The sequence below is a fragment of the Galeopterus variegatus genome, unplaced genomic scaffold (assembly GCF_000696425.1).
Source record: "Galeopterus variegatus unplaced genomic scaffold, G_variegatus-3.0.2 Scaffold1773, whole genome shotgun sequence".
NCBI lineage: Eukaryota > Metazoa > Chordata > Mammalia > Dermoptera > Cynocephalidae > Galeopterus > Galeopterus variegatus.
Window position 1 is genome coordinate 88,595 of NW_007727884.1, and position 21,420 is coordinate 110,014.

At 35.7% G+C, this 21,420-nt stretch overlaps 1 protein-coding gene across 3 annotated transcripts in view; it reads right to left on the reverse strand.

The window, feature by feature from the left end:
* RTN4 (reticulon 4) overlaps positions 1-21,420 on the reverse strand; it is an 85,296-nt gene that overhangs the window by 32,907 nt on the left and 30,969 nt on the right. The window contains exon 3 of one of the 3 annotated variants that reach the window (XM_008578835.1): positions 18,067-20,463. In XM_008578835.1, coding sequence (XP_008577057.1) covers positions 18,067-20,463 — 2,397 coding nt within the window. Of the gene's footprint in view, positions 1-3,365; positions 3,628-18,066; positions 20,464-21,420 lie in introns of those variants that run through there. The other 2 variants (XM_008578837.1, XM_008578836.1) reach the window with 2 other exon arrangements.

The window sequence follows — 21,420 nt, forward strand, 5'->3', positions numbered from 1 at the left end:
CTATTTCTACTGATACTAAAGCACTATCATTGCCAACGTTTCACTCTGATTGAAACTTCATGTCCTTTGAGTCCCTCCTTCACCCTTGTACTGAAAATCTATGCAAAATGTCAAGTATTCCTTCCTTGGGTTTCTAACATCTGTCACTTCCACTTCATTCCTTTTAGGCCAACTTCAAGCCTACCTGCTCTAAATCCAGGCATTACTACAGCCATTCTAACATGTCTGCCTCTAGGTTCTCCTCGAAATGATATACAGCATCCCAAACCAGTCTTTCAAACCAGCTATCATTTACGATTTCCTACTTTAAAACTTCCAAGGGCTTTTTATTTACTTTATGATAAAATCCAAAACCCAATGTCTTCCACAATGTGGCCCAGGGTATCTTTTCATAAAACCAGAGAACCTCAAAACTGGAACCCTAGAAATCATGCAAATAAGAAAACTGAAGATCAAAAAGGGTAAGTTTCTTACTCTGGCCAAAATCAAAACAAACCAGAACCAAGACTTAAAAAACCTCGATCAGTGTTTCTCAAACTTTCAATAATTACATCAGGATGTTTATTACAGATTGGCAGGCCCTGTAAAATCTGATTTAGTAGGACAGGATCACAGGAATTTGTATTTTTAAGAAGCACTATGTGATCTTAACCTACAGCAGTGTGAGGAAACCTGACCTAGATCTTTCAAATCTTCTATATTCTTTTACCAAACCAATCTTATCTTCCAACTACTGTCCTACATATTCGGTTCTATCCAGAAAGTTCTATTTACTGTCTCAATCATACCTTTTTAGTGGTTGCATCATTCTCCTATCCCACCCAAACCCCCAAGCCTACCCATTCCTTCCTATTTTAAGCTCGTCAAAATCTTTTAACTATCTTAATTAATCAAAGTTTTCCACATAACCCCCCAAATCAAATACTGTGTAGATTTCATCTGTCATGAGGAACAGAAAATATGAACGATATAAAAAAGAATACAAATTATTAATATCGGTCTTAGCATGAAAGAATAAATGTCTTGAATACCATTTAATCAGCAAAAACAAATGCATACAAATAACCAACCACCTTTTAAAAATCTGAAACAAGGGCCGAGCCCGTGGCGCACTCGGGAGAGTGCGGCACTGGGAGTGCAGGAGCGCTCCCGCCACGGGTTCGGATATAGGGATGGCTGGTGCACTCACAGCGCTCACTGGCTGAGCATGGTGCCGCCGGTCACAAAAAGGACAAAAAAAAAAAAAAAAAAAAAAGATGTATAAAAAAAAAATCTGAAACCAGAGCATCTCTCACTTCTGTTATACTTCTGGGGGGTGGGGAGGTCAGAAGAATGCAGTAGAAAAAAATATGGGCCAAAGTATATTTTAAAAATTTACTTTGACCCTAGATTATGTTCCTTCCTCTACTGTCACACACTTCTTACAAATGAGGAAAAACTCATTCCACAGTAGCTTCAGCTTCTCAGTGATTTCCAATTTAAATCTTACTCTATAATCTACAACATTAAAATTAGCAGGGCCGAGCCCGTGGCGCACTTGAGAGTGCGGCGCTGGGAGCGCAGGAGCGCTCCGAACCCGCCGATCCTATATAGGGATGGCCTGCTCACTGGCTGAGCGTGATGCAGCCGGTCACAAAAAAAAATAATAATAATTAAAAAAAATAAATAAAATTAGCAGCTTATTAAGAAAACACTAAAATATAACCATTGAATCAAAAAATAGGTAAAGTTAGTTTTACTGACCAAAATAGCCAAAGACAAGTACTAAAAAATATCAGGCCATTCCACTTACATACAAAGTGAGGCTCCCCAGAGATATTCAATAGTAAATTTAATTGAATATTTGGTGCCTAAAAATAATCAAACAAGTCTCTGGATCTTAAACTTAAGACTGGATCTTAAATTTCTCCTGTCTCAAAATGTCCCTAAATTACTTCAGTAAATAAAGAACTTAAGATGTTATTAAATGACTTAAGATTTAAATTATTTATACAGAGGCTTAATAGTTACAGAATGGGCGGGCCCTGATGTAACTTTTCTCGTATTTTTAAAGCTTGTATTTATTGTATTGTTATCACTAGTATCATTTTTACTGATCAAAACAGTGTATCAATTCATCTTTTACTTTGTAACACGAATAGCTAGACGGATGAAGAAACAAAAGTCCTTACCTTCATTAAGTTCACATGTAATGAAACCACGAAGGTTAAGATCCAAAGCTGTATTTTCTTTCTTTTTTTTTGTAAGTTGTAACTATAAAGTCTTTCCAGTGCCTCAATATGAACTCCATCTTAAACTCACCTTTTCCCTACAATTCTTTACTGAATAAATTTTTTAAAGGATGTTGTGAAAATTCCTGTAATTTACCTCCATATATTGCTTTTAGAAACATTATCACCAATCCTGCTGACAATTCTACTCTAGAATGAAATAAAAATTTTAAAAAATTATAAAACTTGAATGTAGCCAGGAAAAAAAAAATTGCTTGTGTAGAATGTCTATTTGGGCTACTAAAAAATAACTAATAATTTTTCAGACAATTTATTGTAAGTGGTAAGATATATAGCCTGCCCCTCTTTAAAAAGAAAAAGAAAAAACTGGCACATTTAACCATCTACATAATAAAATTATTTTTAAAATATTCATTCCCGTCAACATATTACCACTTACAGGCTTAAATTCTTACACAATGATCCACTGAGATTTGAAAGGATCTGGGCTTTCAAGGGGGAGGAAAGGGGATCAAGATCACTGATTGGTTATTACAAGGACAAAGGTTAGTGACTTAAATACAGACATTCACTTAAAACTATCGTGTATACATTTCAATGATTTCAAGATATATAAAAATATAATCTGATTAAAAGGCGGTTGGTAATAATTTTAAAGGTTCAAGTCAGATATCCAAAGAAGAAAAGAGGCTTACTGCAAATGCAGTATCTTGCTACCTACAAAGCTTTGGACAGAATTTCAACTATACCACGAGTAAGCTTTTAAAAGAATATTTAGTCACAGAAAATATGTTATTATGTAATATAAAGACAGCAATGTACATTTATCACACCAAAATGACCAACAAATAAAATGTTCAACCTATACTATTTACAATGTGCAAGATTAGAGAATAGGACCCAAAAAACGATAGGACTGTAAAGACTAAACCAAATGCCCGTGAAACAGAACAGCATGACATTTTCTAACACACAACCAAATGTAAAAACACACAGGAGGCAGCTGTTTCAATCTTTTAGCCTTAAACCTTTCAAAGGCTCATTTTCAATCCAAAATATACCTAAACATCAAAGCTTTTTCACAGAAATATATTTCTGGTAACATAGAGATAAAAGATTACAAAACAGATATACCCTTGTCCTTCCAATTTTTCTTCTGACCATCCATCTCTTGTTACGATCTGCCCTCCAGCTGCAATTATCAATTATGCATACCAACAGAAAAGCTGTAACTGCAAAGATATACTCCCTGAAACATGAAATATTCGTTTCCTCAACCGAAGTCTGCAGTCTCCTCTGCTGAACAACTGCAGCAGGACTGAAGTCACCTGACGCCTTCTGGGTGTGGAGCAGTCTGACGCAGTGCAATCTGTAACTAGGCTACTAATACTCAGCATTAATGCCTTCCTTCTATCTGTTTATTGTTCTAGTTATTTGCTTTTTGCTCATAACAAATGGAGGTACATTTACAGGGGGAGGGGCAGGCTCCTCCAAAAGAAAAGAGGGTTGTTCTTTCAACAGAGCTAACTACTCTGTCTATATATTTGAAATGCACTTAAAGCCATATGCAGTTTTCTTTCTTTTTTAACAGATGGTTGAATTATATTGCTGATTTTCAGTTTCATTTAAAACTCTAAAATCAATGGTTACCCAATAAGGTAAAAATGGACTGATCCAAAGGTAATAGCTTAAATTTCAAGCTTGGGAAGTGCTGAGTCTCTTCCTACTTTCTCCTATGTTTATTAAGGTTTAAAACATTCAACATTTTGCACTCTTAGTAGCATATGAGCAGAAAATCAAAGTCAAATTATTAATATATATTACTTCAATAGAAAAAAGTTTTTAGTTTCAGCAATCTAACCTTTCTAATATTTTTTCCTCTATTACAATTACGGAAATACAAAGACTTACAAATATACACTTAATCATCACCTGTTCCAACTCAATCTTTCAATAAATATTTATTAAACACCACTGCAGACACTATTAATAGATTCTTAGCTTGGGGAGAAATATTCATGTGCTAATTATATCATTTGCCTAGGGAAAATGACTTGGGAGCAAACTAAAATTTTACTGATAAATATAAAAACAAATCTATGTACAGCACTTTTAAAATTTTTATTCAATTTTATTAAATTGGCATTCATTCCAGTGCAGGATATATCTTTACTAATATTCCACAACCAGTTTACCTGATGCTAATATCTGCCTAAGTAGAAAAGGCAATAAATAATGACAAATCAACTAGAATATATTAAAATACATGATATGACAAAATATTATAAGATATGCAGACTATGTACAATAGTACATATTTCTTAAGATGTTACAGCTACACTAAAATAGAGATATTTTCTGGAACTTGCTGTAAAACTGTGTGGGCAAAATCCTTAATATCAGAAGTGGACTGAATATCAATGACTAATTTCTCTCCCTATCTGCCTCTCTAACTCCAAACAAATAATTTTTAAAGAGAGTCCAGTATTCTCAGCTCAAGAGTTAATATTTAACTTTAAGCTTTATTCACTGGACCCTTGCATAATGTGACATTTGAAAACCAAGTCATATCATACCTTAAAAATATCTGGCCTCCCCAAGCAACAGTTTGGAATCTCCGAACTATTCAGTAAGCAAAAAATACTCTCAAGACAGTATTTTCTAGTAACAAGTCACCAAAAACAGAAGGCCAATAAACAGTTAGCATTAGAATTAAGTATTCCAAAACAGCCCCAAAAACACTATCTTCAAGTCAGATTACTACACTAAATAGGAAAAAAAAGAAATTTCTTGAGATAATGGCATTTAGATTTATACCATTCGTTATCTTCTGTGGTACTTGATTTGGTTTAACAATCTTTTTTAAAAAAAAGTGTGAGTGGCAAGAATATGTAATAATACATACCCACTCCTCTCAATACTAAACATACTCAATAGCGTCCCTAGCAGATTAAAAAGTCAAAACAGGATCCCTGAAGCAGTTAAGCATGTCCACTCTACATAGTGACATCTAATTCTTTAATGTTGCTTTGCAATTTAGGATACTAAGTGTGCAGGGAAAACTTTCTCATGGAAATCAATTGATATTTCACCCATTTCTTTCTTAAAAAGTTTTTCAACTACAGTTGTTTTAAGTTTGGTAAGCCAATCAAAAAAGTGCTTAAATTTGAAAAACAAATTTGACAAATTTGTTAAAAATGAAAAGCCCTATGGGCTATGTTTATTGTGAGGATCATATGAGTTAGTGTATGTGAAAGGCTTTAACACACAGCCTGACAAAAAAGTAAGCACTATGGAAGTGCTAGCTATTTACTATTATCATGCTAACAATAACAGTCAAACTACAAGGGAGAAAGATACATAAGACACACCGAAGAAAGCTCATATATTAAATCGTTCAATTCTAGGCAATAACCTAATACCTTTCTAAACAGAACTGCTCCCCCACAACACACAAATTATTGTGCTTGCTGTACAGTTCTATTTTCCAGCTGAGGAAATTTACATATGCATAGTTTATGGGTGCTATTACACACTGAACCCCAACCTAATGGGTCAAATAAAGGACATAAATCTGTTAAAAACTTATCTTTACTCATTTTTTCTTTAAATACTTAACATTTTGTTTAAAAAAATGAAAACTTCTTCCAAGGACAATTTTCAAATAGAGCAGAAAAGTCTCAACTTGCAAAACGGCACTTTGATTATTTGAGACAGGAATCTATTTTCCTTTAAAAATAAAGTCTCCTAAAGGGGGAGACTTTATTTTTACTTGCATTATTTATAATGCAAGTAAATAAAAGTATTGCCTGAATCCTAAGCCCTGCTGCATATTGCATGCGTGTGGAAGAGAGAGGATAGGAGGAGAGGGGGAGAAGTGTCCTTTTCCCGAACTCAAAATCAACTGTACACAGAACTTTTGAAATAAACTGTTCAAAGTTCATATTTGGCAACTTCCCTCTCCTCAATGTCCATATTCCCATTACACCCTTCTCCCAAGCATGATGAAAACCTCCCTAACTCCTTTCCAAAGGTAACAAAATTACCTACATTCCATTTCTCTTCTCACATCCTAAATCAAAGCTCTCATTTTCTTTGTACACTTACCTCAAAAGTAGGAAAATTATAGGATTAAATCAATTCCTACCAGACAAAAAACCTCTTCCATAACCCTCTCAGAAATAGTGTGTGTATGTATTTTTTGGCTTATACCTACTTGGTAGGATTTCAAATAGTAGAGTACTGTATTTTAGAATTAGGCAGCAAGTCCACCACAGCCAGCTCTGCCGATGTTCTTCCTTTTCCATTTCTTTCTTTCCTCTACTTCTGAACCCAAGAAAAACTCAAGGTTTTACTCTGCTTTTCTTTACAACATTTAGAGTTGCAAGGGAAGTAAGGTGGGAAAGAAGCAATCATTTGGATTGAAAGTGCTTCTTTCTAAGTTAGAGAATGCTGGCATACTGTTCTTGATAGCTAAAATAAGTATTTCTGTCACCAAGGTCAAAAGGGTTCAGATCCCATTACCAGCCAGCCACCAAAAATAAATAAAGTAAAATAATTATTTCTACTTTCCAGCCACAAAGAACATGATTTAAAAAAAAAAAGAAAGAAATAATTATAGCTACAAATTTTAAACTTATTTAGTAGGCTTAAACTTATTTCAAAATTTAATTATTCTTAGCTACATGAAGGTATGAAATTAAACATGTTCATTACTGAAAGATATTAAACAATTAAAAACCCTACCATATGCTGTAATATAATGCCCTCTATGGACTAAAGTACAGCACTTCAACATTAACTACTGAACTGAATCTCAAATGCAGAAAGCTTTAGTCTAGAAAATAAATGACAATACAAGTTAAAATGGTTTAAAAAAAAAAAGCAGCATTTTAAAGTCATCAGCAATTTCACAAAAGCTGCTAAAAATGAATACTTAAATCCATAAAAAAATTAAAAGTGATACTATTCAATGAGAACTAAATAAATGCTGACTTTCTTATATGATAATCTAAAATAGATACACAGATATTCCTAAAGATCCAAAGCATTTTAAAATCCAGAATTGAAAAATTAATAGTCATTAGGCTCTGAACAGATCTTTTAAAACTTTTGTTTTCATTAAAGCGCAATGGTTTGGTGGGAACTCTTTAAGGTTATTTCATGTTTCTAATAGCATCATTCAAGCATTTGTTTGATTCAGTACACTATGTCAATATTCAAAATTGTTTATAAAATCATTTTTAAAGTCACTTGTTAGTGTGAATCTACCACTCACTAAATTTCTCTGTCCAACTGAATTTATTATATGGTCGATTATAGAGCATTCCATAGACCTGGTTTCTATGAACAACGCTAGATGGCACTAACACTCACAGTCTACAGTTGGTTGCCCAATCCAACGTAGGCAATCTGGCAAAGACTGTGTTCTCGATTTTCTGGCTCTTACATGGCATTGTTGGTTGGCACTAAGGAACTAGATCAGAGTACAAGGGGAATAGGAATACAAGTCCACCACCAGAAAGGCATGTGGGATAAAATGATCTCTGACTAAAATCCAAACTCAATTTAAAATACAACATAAAAATAAAACTATAAATAAGTAAATTAAAAGGTATAGATTTTCTTTTGTGGAAACTGAAAATGTTCACTAAAATGTAAAGTAAGGGCCAGCCCGGTGGCGCACTCAGTAGAGTGCGGCGCTTGGGAGCGCGCTGCACTCCCGCCGAGGGTTCAGATCCCATATAGAGACCTGTCCACTCACTGGTTGAGTGCAGTGCAGGCGTGACACCGAGGGTTGCGATCCCGTTACCGGTCATGAAAAAAGACAAAAAGGGAAAAAAAAAATGTAAAGTAAAACGAAAATATTTTGGCAAACTGTAGTACGAGAATTTATATCCAAAGAACTCACATAAATCAGAAAAAAAAATGAACACCTAAGTTTTACAATGAGCAAAGGGTATGAACAAACAAATCACAAAATACAAATAGCCAATAAATATATTGGAACATGTTCACATTCACTAATAATCAAAGATCAAAACAGCAAGATACCACTTTCATCTAGCAAAGGTTTGGTAAAGGTTTGTTAAAAATACCAAGTACAGAAGAATGTCTGGAAGGATAGACAAGGAATAAGTCATAGCTGGTGACTCTGGGAAGGAGCACTAGGTGGCTAGGCAACAGAGAGGAAGAGAATGAGAAAAAGAGTCATTGTAGTTTTTGTATTTTGTATAATGTGGAAATGTTATTTATCCAAAAAAATAAATATTATCAATTGTTGGTATAATATTTGGGTGTTTTCTTTTGTTACAGGGGTAAAAATTAGTACAATTTTTCTGGTGGCCTACTTTTGTCAAAATTCTTAAAAATGTTCATACCCACTGACCCAGGTTTTTATTTCTAGAAATTTATGGAAAAGAATAAATGAGATATGTAAGACGTATTTAAATATGAAGAGGTTAATAACATTATTTATAAATAAAAAAGTTAGGAACAATCTCAGAATCCAAACAACAGCAGTGACTGGTTAAATTATAATATATCCATACTAAGGAACACTAACCATTAAATATTCTTCTGGTGCATGATTTTTTAAAGACACGGAAATGTTTGCACTATATAAGATACTGCCAAATTTTTTTCAAAAGCTTATAAACTATATACAGTATGATCCCAATTTCATAAAATGCTTACTTATTACACTCATAAAGTACACATATACACTGAAAATAGATGAGAAGAAAATATTTTAAAATATTAAAAATGATTATGTCTGAGCAATATGATTACACATTTTCCATCTCAATGCTTTTCTGTATTTCTCAAATTTGTACAATGAGCATATATTACTTCAGATTGCTTTATAAACCATTGCCTTGTCTTCACTCATGATTAGCAGGTCCTTGAGAGAAATTCTTACTACTAAAATTTTGAAGGTCAAATAGATTAAAACATTTGCCCAAGGTCATACAGCCAATTCAGTGAAAAAGCCAGGATTAGAACTCAGGTCTATAAAATACTCAAAACGAAGTTCTTTCAGCCATATTATATTTAGTGACATCTATCTTTTATGGTACATATTTATTTTCTATCTGTATTAGGCCCATAGTAAGCACCAAATAAATCCTCACTAATATAACAACGTCACATATAATTGATTCCTTTTATTAACAATAGTCAGGTTCTAATTTAGCTACATTGTACATGTACTAATAGCCTTCCAGTTAATGATATTTCTATTCAATTTGTTAAACATTTTCATTTTTCAGAATACTTAAAATTCTTACTTTTTTCAGATTAACTGCTCACTGTCATAATCAAAGTCCAACTAATAACTATTAAAAAGTATTAAATATATTTGCTCACTAAAAATATAATTTAACCAAAATATTAGACCTTAATATATACAATACTTTAGTGGGAAAGCTCAAAGGCTATATAATAAACTTTGAAAATTAATATAAGAAAAATGTTTTAAGTCATAAAACTGTCAAAAGAAATCACTTATTCATAAACGCACATAAGTATATAAATTTGCAAAGCATAATACTGAATTCTTTACCTACATAAATGGACCCTTACAAGTTCTTTTATTATGGCAATACTACTTGTTAATCCTGGATGTCACATAGTATAACAAATAAGTAATCAATTTTTGGTTAGTTTACACCTTACTTCCCAATAGTTCTAACAGGTCAGCAAGACACCATCTATATTCTGATAACAAACTGAAAATATTCTGCATATTGTGACAAACCAAGCCAACAAACATATATTAAGGAATCACCATCATTAAGTCAAGATCTCAGTGGTTTGGATGAGAGACATTAGCACCTTTCTCTACCAATAGCCAACCAACAACATAAACAGCAGTTTGGCACCACAATGGGGCTATTGAGTCTCCACATGGTAGCGACAGAATGTCACCCTAGTTCTGATATTCCTACACATACACAAACAGGTATGTGATAAAAACAGCAGCTCCTTGGTTGTCTGCTAAAATTAGGACAGTAACTGCTCATTCCAAAATGGGGAAATAATCGAGAAGACGACAAACCTGTGTTGGAATCAAAGTCCTTCACCCATTGGAAGTAAGATCACCCTTGCAGAATTGGATAACAACTAACAGAAATAAGTTAACCCAACGTCTGGAACACAGTAAAATCTCAAAAGTACTGTGCTTTTTATAAATTTGCTAGGTAACCATGGAAAAGTTATTTAGACTTGGGTTTTGTCATCTATAAAATGGATCCTTCTTTCAGATTATGGTAAATACTAAATGAAATAAATATGTGTGAAAGGGCTCAGTACTTAGAAGATTTTCCATAAATAGTAGTCTTCCCTTTCCAGGTAAAATGAGAAGAATTCATCTTTTCTCAGCCTTTTAAAATTCCCAATTAAAAACATCTCCTAAATGGGAATCTAAAACTGAAAGCAAACAAACTAATGAACCTAACTATTTCAAATGAATATTATAACTACACTGAAGAGGAAGAACAAGAAAAAGAACTAATGCAAGTAACTTGCAAGCAAAGTATTTGACTACATACATTTAATCTTGAGCAGGTTTGGGGGGTGGGGATTTGCAAACAAATCCTTATCAAGTTTATCAAGCTTATTATACTGATATAAGAAAAGCATTCTAAAACTATTCTAGATGTATTAAAGGATTAAACAGATAAGTAAATCTATTGGTGATGTTAGGAACCAAGGTTCTCACTATACAAAAGGCAAATATGAAATGAGGACAGACAACCTGTGGGAACAGATTTGAATTGGAGGTATCTGAACTCATCATTTCCAAAATACGTATGTGTATGTGCTTATATTTATTTGTATGTACGTATTTAAGCATTTCCTAGATCTGCCCACTGAAAGGGGTAAATGGCAGGATTCCCACAGTAGCAATGAACACAGCTAACATCCAGCTCTTGATCTTTAATTCTTCACTATTATGAAAACGATCTCTCATTCTACACTAAAAGGAATCAGAGATCCTCGGAGAAGTGGCGCATTCCAAGAACGGGGCAGAGTAGGCATAAGATAAATCTACAACATTTTGTTCCGCTAGTAAGGAGTGCTGTCCTCCCAACCCCCCCAAAAAGACAGCTGCATGTCCCTGAGACAACTTGAAGGAGCCCTCCAAATCTAGGACAATTTACCATCAAAACAATTAAGTTCAGTAATAAATTATAAACCATTGGGGGAAAAACAGAAATTCATGATCCATACTGATAATTACCTAATTAATTCACTAACAGAAAAGGGCTCTTGATTACAGTAGAATGCTGAGGGTCAAGTGAAAAATGTTGGAATGTGGTACTGAATAATCATCATTTTGCAAGCACTATGGTAAAGACTGGATCAAGCAAGAATCATCAATGGAAACTAAATCTAGGGAGGCAGACTGTGATGAGGAATAGTACGATATTTACATAGTCTTATGTTGGTATTGAAAAATCATCATTTTGCAAGCACCATAGTAAACATTGGGTCAAGCAAGAATCATCAATAGAAATTAAATCTAGGGAGACAGATTGTGATGTGATACATAGTTTTGAAGTTGTCACCCTTCAGACTGCTAATTAGTTCTAAGGGAGGAAAAAATAGCAGGTACCTACAGATGTGATACCAGGAGAGGGACAATACATCATCTACACAGTATTTTGACCATGAATCCATAGCCTCAATTTGGGCTGGCCAGATAGTTCACTAGATCAGAGCATGCAAGGTCAAGGGCTCAGATCTCTACATCAGCCAGCCACTAACTCAATCTAACCACTATGAAACATTGGACAAATTAAAAACAAGGAATGTTCTATTAAAATGGGGGAAGAGGATGGCCCGTGTTCTTCAACAATGTTAATGTCATAAGAGATAAAGATTGAAAATGTTCGAGATTAAAGGAACCAAAAGAAACATGACAACTAAATGCACTACTTGGCCCTAGCCTGGATCTTGTACTGGAGAGAGAAAATATGCTATAAAGGACATTACAGTATTAGGTTAACTAACGAAACTGGAATACAGATGGTACACTAGAGAAAAGTATTATATCAATGTAAATTTATGAAGCTAATAGCCATACTGAGGTTATAAAAGAGAACATCCCTACTTGAAGTATTTAGTGGTAAAAAGCCAGAATGTAAATAACTTATTCTCAAATGGTTCAGGAAAAACAAAGATGTATTTATGTGTTAATATCCAATTATCTATAGAAAGAGATATCACAAATGATAAAGCAAATGGGGTAAAATGTTAATAGGTAAATTTAGATGAAGGGAATAAGACATTCTTTGTACTATTTTTATTTTTTCAACTTTTTTTAAAGTTGGAAGTTATTTCCAATATATATATAAACTTCCAATATATCTATAACTTCCAATAAAGTTAGCCTAAAGCAATTAGCATTAAAACAAAACAAAACCCTAAATAATACCATGGTTTTTAAAAAAATTCTGCTTAATTCTAATCATATAATTTAGCAACTAATTATCATAAGCCCTCTCTAGCATAGATAGATTTTTCAGTTTAGTTCTGAATAAACCTAAACGTTTCTTTGCAGTCACAAATAGCCAGTCCACGAATCCATCTATATGCCTAATTGCAAGGGTTACATACTGATTATAATATCCACAATAACAGGATCTGGAAAACTTTTATCATATTTATATAAATTAACAGGTCTATGTGTCTTATTTACTCACATTTGCTATCTGTAACTTTCACAGAATCATCTCCTTTTTTTTTTTTTTCCTTTTTGTCTTTTTTACTGACCGGTAACGGGATCGCAACCCTCGGTGTCACGCCCGTACCGGGGACCGGCAACGAGATCGCAACCCTCGGTGTTGCGCCCACACCGCGCTCAGCCAGTGAGCGGGAACCGGTCTCCACATGGGATCCGAACCCTCGGCGGGAGCGCCACCATGCTCCCAAGCGGCGCACTCTCCAGTGCGCCACGAGGCCGGCCCAGAATCATCTCTTCTATGAAGCCATTCCTAACATCTCAAGGGAGAGTAGCCTCTCTCCTCCCTTAGCATGTGCTGGTGATCACTCACTAGCAAACATTACACATTGATATCCCTAAACTCATTCCTATGTGAAACTGAGAATTCCATGCATCATCTGACAAAAACATTTCAATTGTTCTGCGACAATACTGCCTGTCATTTAACTACTCTTTTCAGAAGTTTCACCTCTTGGCCTATATATAGTAGAATAAATTTATGTAAGTAGTAGGATATTTTACCTTATACCTTTGCTGTTGTATTTTTGGAGTGGAAAACCAAAAAATTAAAGTGCCAATAATAATCATAATATATTTTAAACAAAAATGAAAAAATACACACCAAAGACATAAATCTATGACTATAGAATTTTAAAAAAATTAAATGTGGGGCCGGCCCGGTGGCGCACTAGAGAGTGCGCCGCTTGGAAGTGCGGCGGCGCTCCCGCCGAGGGTTCGGATCCCATGTGGAGACCGGTTCCTGCTCACTGGCTGAGCGCGGTGCGGGCGCAACACCGAGGGTTGCGATCCCGTTGCTGGTCCCCGGTACGGGCGCGACACCGAGGGTTGCGATCCCGTTACCGGTCAGTAAAAAAAAAAGGAAAAAAAAAATTAAATGTAGAATACATAGAACATGCTGGGTCTCTAAATCATTAATAACTGCCTCTAAACGAGGAGGTACTGAACGTTGATAATTATGGACTGGGAAAAATCAGCATTTTTATATTCTAATATTAAGAATACAGTTTGTAACAAACTCCTTTATTGAAGGAAGAGGAAAAAAAGACTAGTATTCATTTTTTCACTTGACAAATTTTACTATCCAAAATTACTAAAGCACCAAAGTCTGCAAAGAGAAAAAAAATTGAGATAACAGATGATCCAAGGAAATTAAAATTTTGTTATTATTTAATATTTTAATGCTTCTCATGTTTAAATGTATATAGTAGATCCTAGGTACCTGCAGATTCTCCTGAGTATTCAGCCAACTGCAAATAGAAAATATTAAAAAAAAAAAAAAACCAATAACCAATAACTATTTACATAGCATTTACATTGTATTAGGGATTACAAGTAATCTAGAGATGATTTAAAGTACACGAGAGAATGTGTGTAGGTTGTATACAAATACTATGCCATTTTGTATAAGGGACTCGAGCATCTGTGGATTTTAGTGTCTGTGGGGGTCCTGGAACCAATCCCTCATGGATACAGAAGAACAACTGTTTACAGTAATAAGACCCAGAAGTTTAAAAAAAAAAAAAAAGGTAAGTATATCATATTTAGAGATGCTATAAAATTTTTAAGCCATCTGAGAATTGAGCCCCCTTCATGTTCTACCAATCTCTTACACTACTTTGGTATATATGACTTCAGTACACTTAACCCACACTTCCAGGAAGACAGGGAAGTATATGTACCCATTATAACATACCACAATGTTTAGCTATGTCTTTACCAGTCTGTCCTACCAAGGACCTAATCTAACCCCCTTCCTTCTATAGAAAAGGAAACTGACATCTAGAAAGATTCAAGTAATTATTTGTCTGTGGTTACCTATACTGTTTTTATGATACCAACACTGGGTTTCCTTCCAATGACTTTTGTAGAACACATGTATTTGGTATATCCAAATAATTCTCTATTCCCTACAGAGTTGCCATAAGTCAATATCTAAAAAAAAACAAAAAAAAAATGTTGAGTAAAAGAGGCATGAATAACAATTTTCTCAGAGAAATGGCATAAATAATTATTTTCTAAAAAAAGAATACCCAAGCACTGCTTATACCTTCTTCAACCATCCCTAAGAAGACTTCAAAGGCACTGCCACCTGTTCTCTTAGTTCTAAACTATTAGGCTATAGGTCCTAGGTCTAACAAAATCAGTCCACAAAAAAACTGACTCATGAAATACTGAAAATTCCCGAGAGCCTCCATCTAATAGAGGACTGCTGGCTCTAAGTTTTGGGAGGGAGTATATAGGGGGGTGGGGTGGCAGGTTGACTTCACAGGCATGTCAACGTTGCACATCCTGCTTCTCCTTGATCTTCACCCACACTATCATCACCATGCTGCTCTGGGATTCTCAGACTCTTTCTATTGTACCCCCTAAACCATTTTAACATGCTGTTTGAAACCTCCACTCTACTGTGAACCAGCTCCCCTAATCCTCAATTTCTTTACTGAACATTCCTGCTATGACTTCTCCTCACTAAAACCTGGCTCTTCCTTGAGGATACTGCTTTCCCTGTGGAACTTTCTAAGCGGAAGCTGCTACTCCTCCTATACTCTACATTACCAGGGAGTAGGGGGGGTGCACCAGTACCACCCTCACCCTCTGCTGACCAACCCACTTCCAGACTTTTATCTCAGAGGCCTTGGGCAAAAGTCTTGCCTATTCAGCTATGTCATTCTCTATCCTTCCTTATTGCTTCTATCTACTATCCTGCCAGTTGCCTCACTATCCTTTACCAGAGACTCTTGTCCCAATCTCCTAACATCCTCTCCACCTCAAGTCCTGCTATCATCCTGGGTGACTTCAATGTCATGTGAAAGTGCAATCCAACATCTTGGCCTCAAAGTCTACCTAACCTTACTTCTAGCAACCTTCACCCGATTCCACTGTAGTCCCTGCCTCATGGCCAAACCTTTGCCATTATAATCAACCTGAACTGCTATTCCTCTAAAATTCTAAATTCAACATCCAGCGTACACATACACACGCTCTCTCTCTTTCCTACTTTTACCACAACCTTCTATCATTCTGGCATTCATATTTTTATGCCTACTACTCTTTGTTCTTAGACCTAATTTGGACCTTCAATTCACTGACCCTCTTCTCTCCTATCAACTACCTCTTCTCTTTACATCCTTCGACTCAGATGCCACAGTACATCCTTCAAATTACTCTCTTGCTATTATCGTCAATTCTCTTGACTCACTGTCCTTCCACTAAGCCCACCTAGCAAAACACAACCTTAAATCAGCACAACCATTTGCTTTCTCTGAATCCACACCCAGGCTGTTTGGCACAGTTAAAGAAAAGTCACCCTACCAGAGACCACCCTTCAACCTTGACTAAGCTCTTAATGTATAATGCCTTTGTTTCCATAGTCAGCAGACCTTTTCCACCCAAGCATGTTCCAGTTCATTCTCAGCAAATGATTTAACATATGGCTTTAAAAAATAAACATAAACCATCAAACAATACCCTCCACTTTCAGCCACAAAACCCTAGCAGTATCAACACCCAAATTTTCCTTTCCATTCACTACAATCAAAGCAGAATATTTCCTCCTCTCTGAGGCTAATTCCTCCACCTGAACTTGGGGGCTCATCCCATCCCCTTGTGACACTCTACCAGCACCTGTAATCAAGCTTTCCCTCCCATCTTTAAAAAAAAGAAGAAGAAAAATGTGTTCCCTCCACCCCGTACTCTCCCCCTCCTGCCTGCTAATATTCTTTCTCCCTGTTCTCAAACTTATTAAAAGTAGTCAATATCTAGTATCCATTTGCTCAAGTCCTATTCATATTCCTCAACTTAGCCCTGCACTCACACCATTTGCCACTGTCCTGCTAACACCTTCCTTCCTTTCTGACAAACTTTCAATCCTTACTTACCTTAACTAACCTCTCTAGTATTTGATAATATTGACCATTTCTTCTACCTTTAAATCTTTCTCTGCTTTTGGTTCTCCCTAGTTGTTATCAGTGGCTTTAATTTCTATCTCCAAGCCCACAACAAATATACACATACAGACAAGGTCTCTCTCAAAAGCTTCGTATGTATAATATCCTTGAATATCTCATACAACATATTCACAGTACCTCAATACAACATATGCACAACTGAATTTATCTTCTTCTCTTAAACCACTTTATTCTTTCGTGTTCCCTATCTCAGTTTCTCATACTGACATCCATACATCTGCATATGACAGGAACCTAAGGTTCCTGGAGTTCCTTTAACTCATCCCTTTATCCCTCATGTCCATAACTATCAAACACCAAATCCTATGTCTCCATGCTCACCTCACTGCCTGAATGCTCACAATCTCCTCTTTGTAAGATTACAGCATCTCTAAACCAGCCTCTCACTCATGCTACCCATCTCCAATACAAAAATACATTTAATAAATACACCATACTAACTTCATATTTTTAAAGAAAATACAACTATATTAAAATGCTAAATTTAAAAAATGTGCAAGTCACTTTATGCAAATCAGGTATTGGGAAATGTAGAGTCAAAAGAAATAAAATGAGAATTAGTACTTTTCAGAAGAACTCATAATAGAATACCTCAACTTACTTTTAAACAAAATGACTACACTCAATATGCCTAACACCTTATACCTATCACTAGAAAAATACTGTACTATATTGAAATATTAGAAACATGCCACAAAAATGTTGTTTCTTTAAAAGCAAGACATGAAATCACTTCTGGGATAACAAAAATAAACACATGTGAAAATATTTTGATTTAATATCTCTTGGTCTTCATGCTATCAAGAAACAATGAAGCAAAAGAAAGAAATAGCTATTAAAGCCAATTCTTATAAAAAAATTTTTTTTTCTAGTTCCATGGTACAGTATAAATGTGATCAACAAATACCTGTGTGGAAAAGTTAAGATCAAGGTGAATGCTGAGTACAAGAGGAGTAGAAAAAGACTAAAACCTTTAACTGAGATGATGGAAATGAATTCTTATCAATGTGATGTATTAGACACTACAAACATAATAAATGACACAAAATGTAGTAGAATGTTCCATGGTAAGTCAAAAAGTGGCATGAAAGCACAAAACAGTGTATGGATTGATTACCTGAAGTTTTACTCAGCTCTGCTGAAAATATAGCAGATGGTGATCTGTCCTCTTTTTCTGTATCAGAAGGAAGTTTTTTCTCAGCTTCTTTCACAAGAACTTTGGGTTTAACTACGCTGCCTATCTCTGTCTGAGTGGCCAAAGCAGAAACATCCAGAGGCAGTAAGGGCACCTTTGATATACCAGACCTATCTTTGGAGAATTCATCTGAGACATGGATTTTATCTTCATCAATATGTTGTACGCTCTTGAAAGAAAGATCATGGGGCAATTCTGAGCAAGGCAATGACCCAGCTCCATCCAGAACATTAGCAATTTCATTTTTGTGGGATACTTCTAGGTCAGTATATTCATCAGCTAGTTTAGGAGAAGAATCAGTTTTAGAACTGAGAAATGTAGGATATTCATCTATAATCTCAATTGGAGATGAATCTGAAAATGTTTCACTCTCTCTTATTTTTGCTTCCTTAGAAATAAACAAGCTATCATTTGAGTAAACTGCAGTATTGAGCTCCTCCATCTGCAATGGAATTTTTTCCTTCTTGGTCAATGTTGAATCTTCATCAGGTGATAAGGTAGCTTTTGTGGTATCTAAATTGGGCTTAACAGATTCCAAATATGGCTTTCCTCCTTCAAGTGGTAAACTACTGAGTTTTTCCTTATTTTCACGTTCTATCATTGACTCCAATGAAGTTTCAGTGAGATTTTCAATCACAGCTTCATCTTGTTTTTGTGGAACTTCAGATATTGAATCATCACTAAACAAGTCAACTGGTTCAGAATCAGGTGAGGAATCTTCAACTAACTCAGAATGATCAGGCACTGGCTGTCCAACTTTTGCTATTTCTGAATAATTAGAGAAATCTGGAGTTGGTTCAGTAGAGAGCTTTGTTTCTTTAATTAAATCACATGCAATAGATATGTAAGGAGCTTCTGTATCTTGAAGAGCTGCATTAAAACTTTCAGGCTCTTTAGTTTCTTCCTTTATTCCTGATACTTTTTTTAGTGATACATTCATGGCCTCTTCATATGGTGGGGGATTTTCAGGCTCGAGTTTTAGGCTTTCATAATTAATTGAAGGAGGAGCTTCTAATGGTGATGAGCTAGGCTGCACTGCAGAAGCACCAGCACTAGGAACTATAGAATTTAAAGGTGCTTCCATAACGATGTCAGGCAAAACTGGTGAAGGAGTAGCTTCAGATTCTTCAAATGATGGACAAAGCTGTGCTACAGGGTACAGTGACTCCTGCATAGCTTCTGATGTTTGAACCAAGTCCATTTTTGTTTCATAGCCAATCTTTGTACCTGTAGCTTCATTCAATTCACTTTCACATGCTTCCTGTACTAAATCTGGGGTTAGACCTTCAGGCATGTTTGCCACTACTTCCTCAGTCACCTCTGATAAATTATCTGTTGTGACATAATCTGTCTCAGAATCCTGTGTTGTTACAAAGAAAGGATTTGAGGTTTTGAGGCTGGTATTCTTCTCTGTTATAATTTGGGCCTTCTTTTCTTCTATTTTTTTCTCATCTGTCTTATTTTCTGAAGTATGATCTTCTAACAAAGGAAAAATGTTTGTTGCAATGCTCTCAGTTGCTGCTGGGTTAAAGGGAGCACACGAGATATATGCCCCTGAACTGTCTTTTATGTCTTCCGGTGTACTGGGAAAAGTATCTTCATTACTGCTTTCACTGTCTTTTTCATGATTTGTTTGCTCAAGGCTATCTGCAAAATACTTCTTATCCACTTTACTTTCCAACTTGCCCTCTATATTACCTCCAGCAGCCAACATATCACTATCTTCCTTATAAGTATCTTTCACTTCCCCTACTCGCTCAAATGGTTTGAAGTCTGCATATTCCTCCCTCATGGGAGCTTTTACTGCAACTCCCTTTTCATTAAAACTGTCCTTTGTTTTTTCTGGAGACTTAACTTTTTCCTCTTCTTTAACTTTAGTAAGGGCTATAGGTAACTCTTGTTGACTATGAAGGATGTTATTACTAACTAAATCTTCTTTTTCATCTTTACTCTTCACAATTATTTCTTCCCTAGGGTTTGCTACTTCTATTGCAGATTCCACTTTTGGAGAGCCACTGAATGATGATCCCATTTCTGAGTATTCTAATTCTGAAAACTCTGTTAAATCTCTATCTACAAATGGATTTTTTGCCTTCTCTGAGAACTCTTTCAAAGCTTCACTTGAAGTTTCTTGACTTGTTCCTTTGGTGCGTAATACTGCTGGTAAATTACCAAGGTATTCATGTTCTTTAAAAGAAGCAGCTGAGAGAGGAGATAGAGAAGGAAGAGAGGCAGCAGTTTCAAGCAGGACAGATGGGAAATCCTCTTGACCAGCCGAAACAGTGTTACCTGGCTGCTCCTTCAAGTCCATAATTTTTTCTGTGACCATGGACAGAAAGGAAAGTTAGAGAATGCCAGTGTTCTCAGAGTTACCGCAAGTTTTATGACAGCTTCAAAACAGTGTTAGTAAAGACTTACTGTTAACGAAAATGTTAATAGCATTTACTTAATAAATAATCGAGTAGACTTGAATCATTACTGAATATATTAAGCTACTGTCAATAAAACATGGAAATGGCTGAAGAGGCAATTACAAGCTATCCAAAGACATAAATCAAGTTTTTGAGAAAAACCTCAAGTGTTATCAACTGAGAAAAGCTATTTTTTTTTCCTTTTTGTCGTTTTTCATGACCGGTAACGGGATCGCAACCCTCGGTGTCGCGCCCGCACCGTGCTCAACCTGTGAGTGGACCGGTATCTATATGGGATCCGAACCCTCGGCGGGAGCGCTGCCACGCTCCCAAGCGCCGCACTCTACCTAGTGCACCACCGGGCCGGCCCGAGAAAAGCTATTTTTTTTTCCTTTTTGTCGTTTTTCATGACCGGTAACGGGATCGCAACCCTCGGTGTCGCGCCCGCACCGTGCTCAACCTGTGAGTGGACCGGTATCTATATGGGATCCGAACCCTCGGCGGGAGCGCTGCCACGCTCCCAAGCGCCGCACTCTACCTAGTGCACCACCGGGCCGGCCCGAGAAAAGCTATTTTTAACTAGTTTTAGAGGATGAGAAGAAATATGAGAAGAGAGTTTGACTGACAGTACAGAAGAGAAGGGGCAATGGATAATTTAATAGCATAGTTCATTTACATAAAAGCCTTTTGGCTATGTGCAAGTAAACTGTATTTGGAAAAAAGGAATGGTAAATACATGATTGTAAATCAAAGGTCCAAGAATCGCTTACATATTTCCAATTATTAATCAGGTTCTGTTCATTACTTCCTTGGACACAGCATATAAAATGCAAATTTCAACTTTTTCATTAGATAAACATTCTTG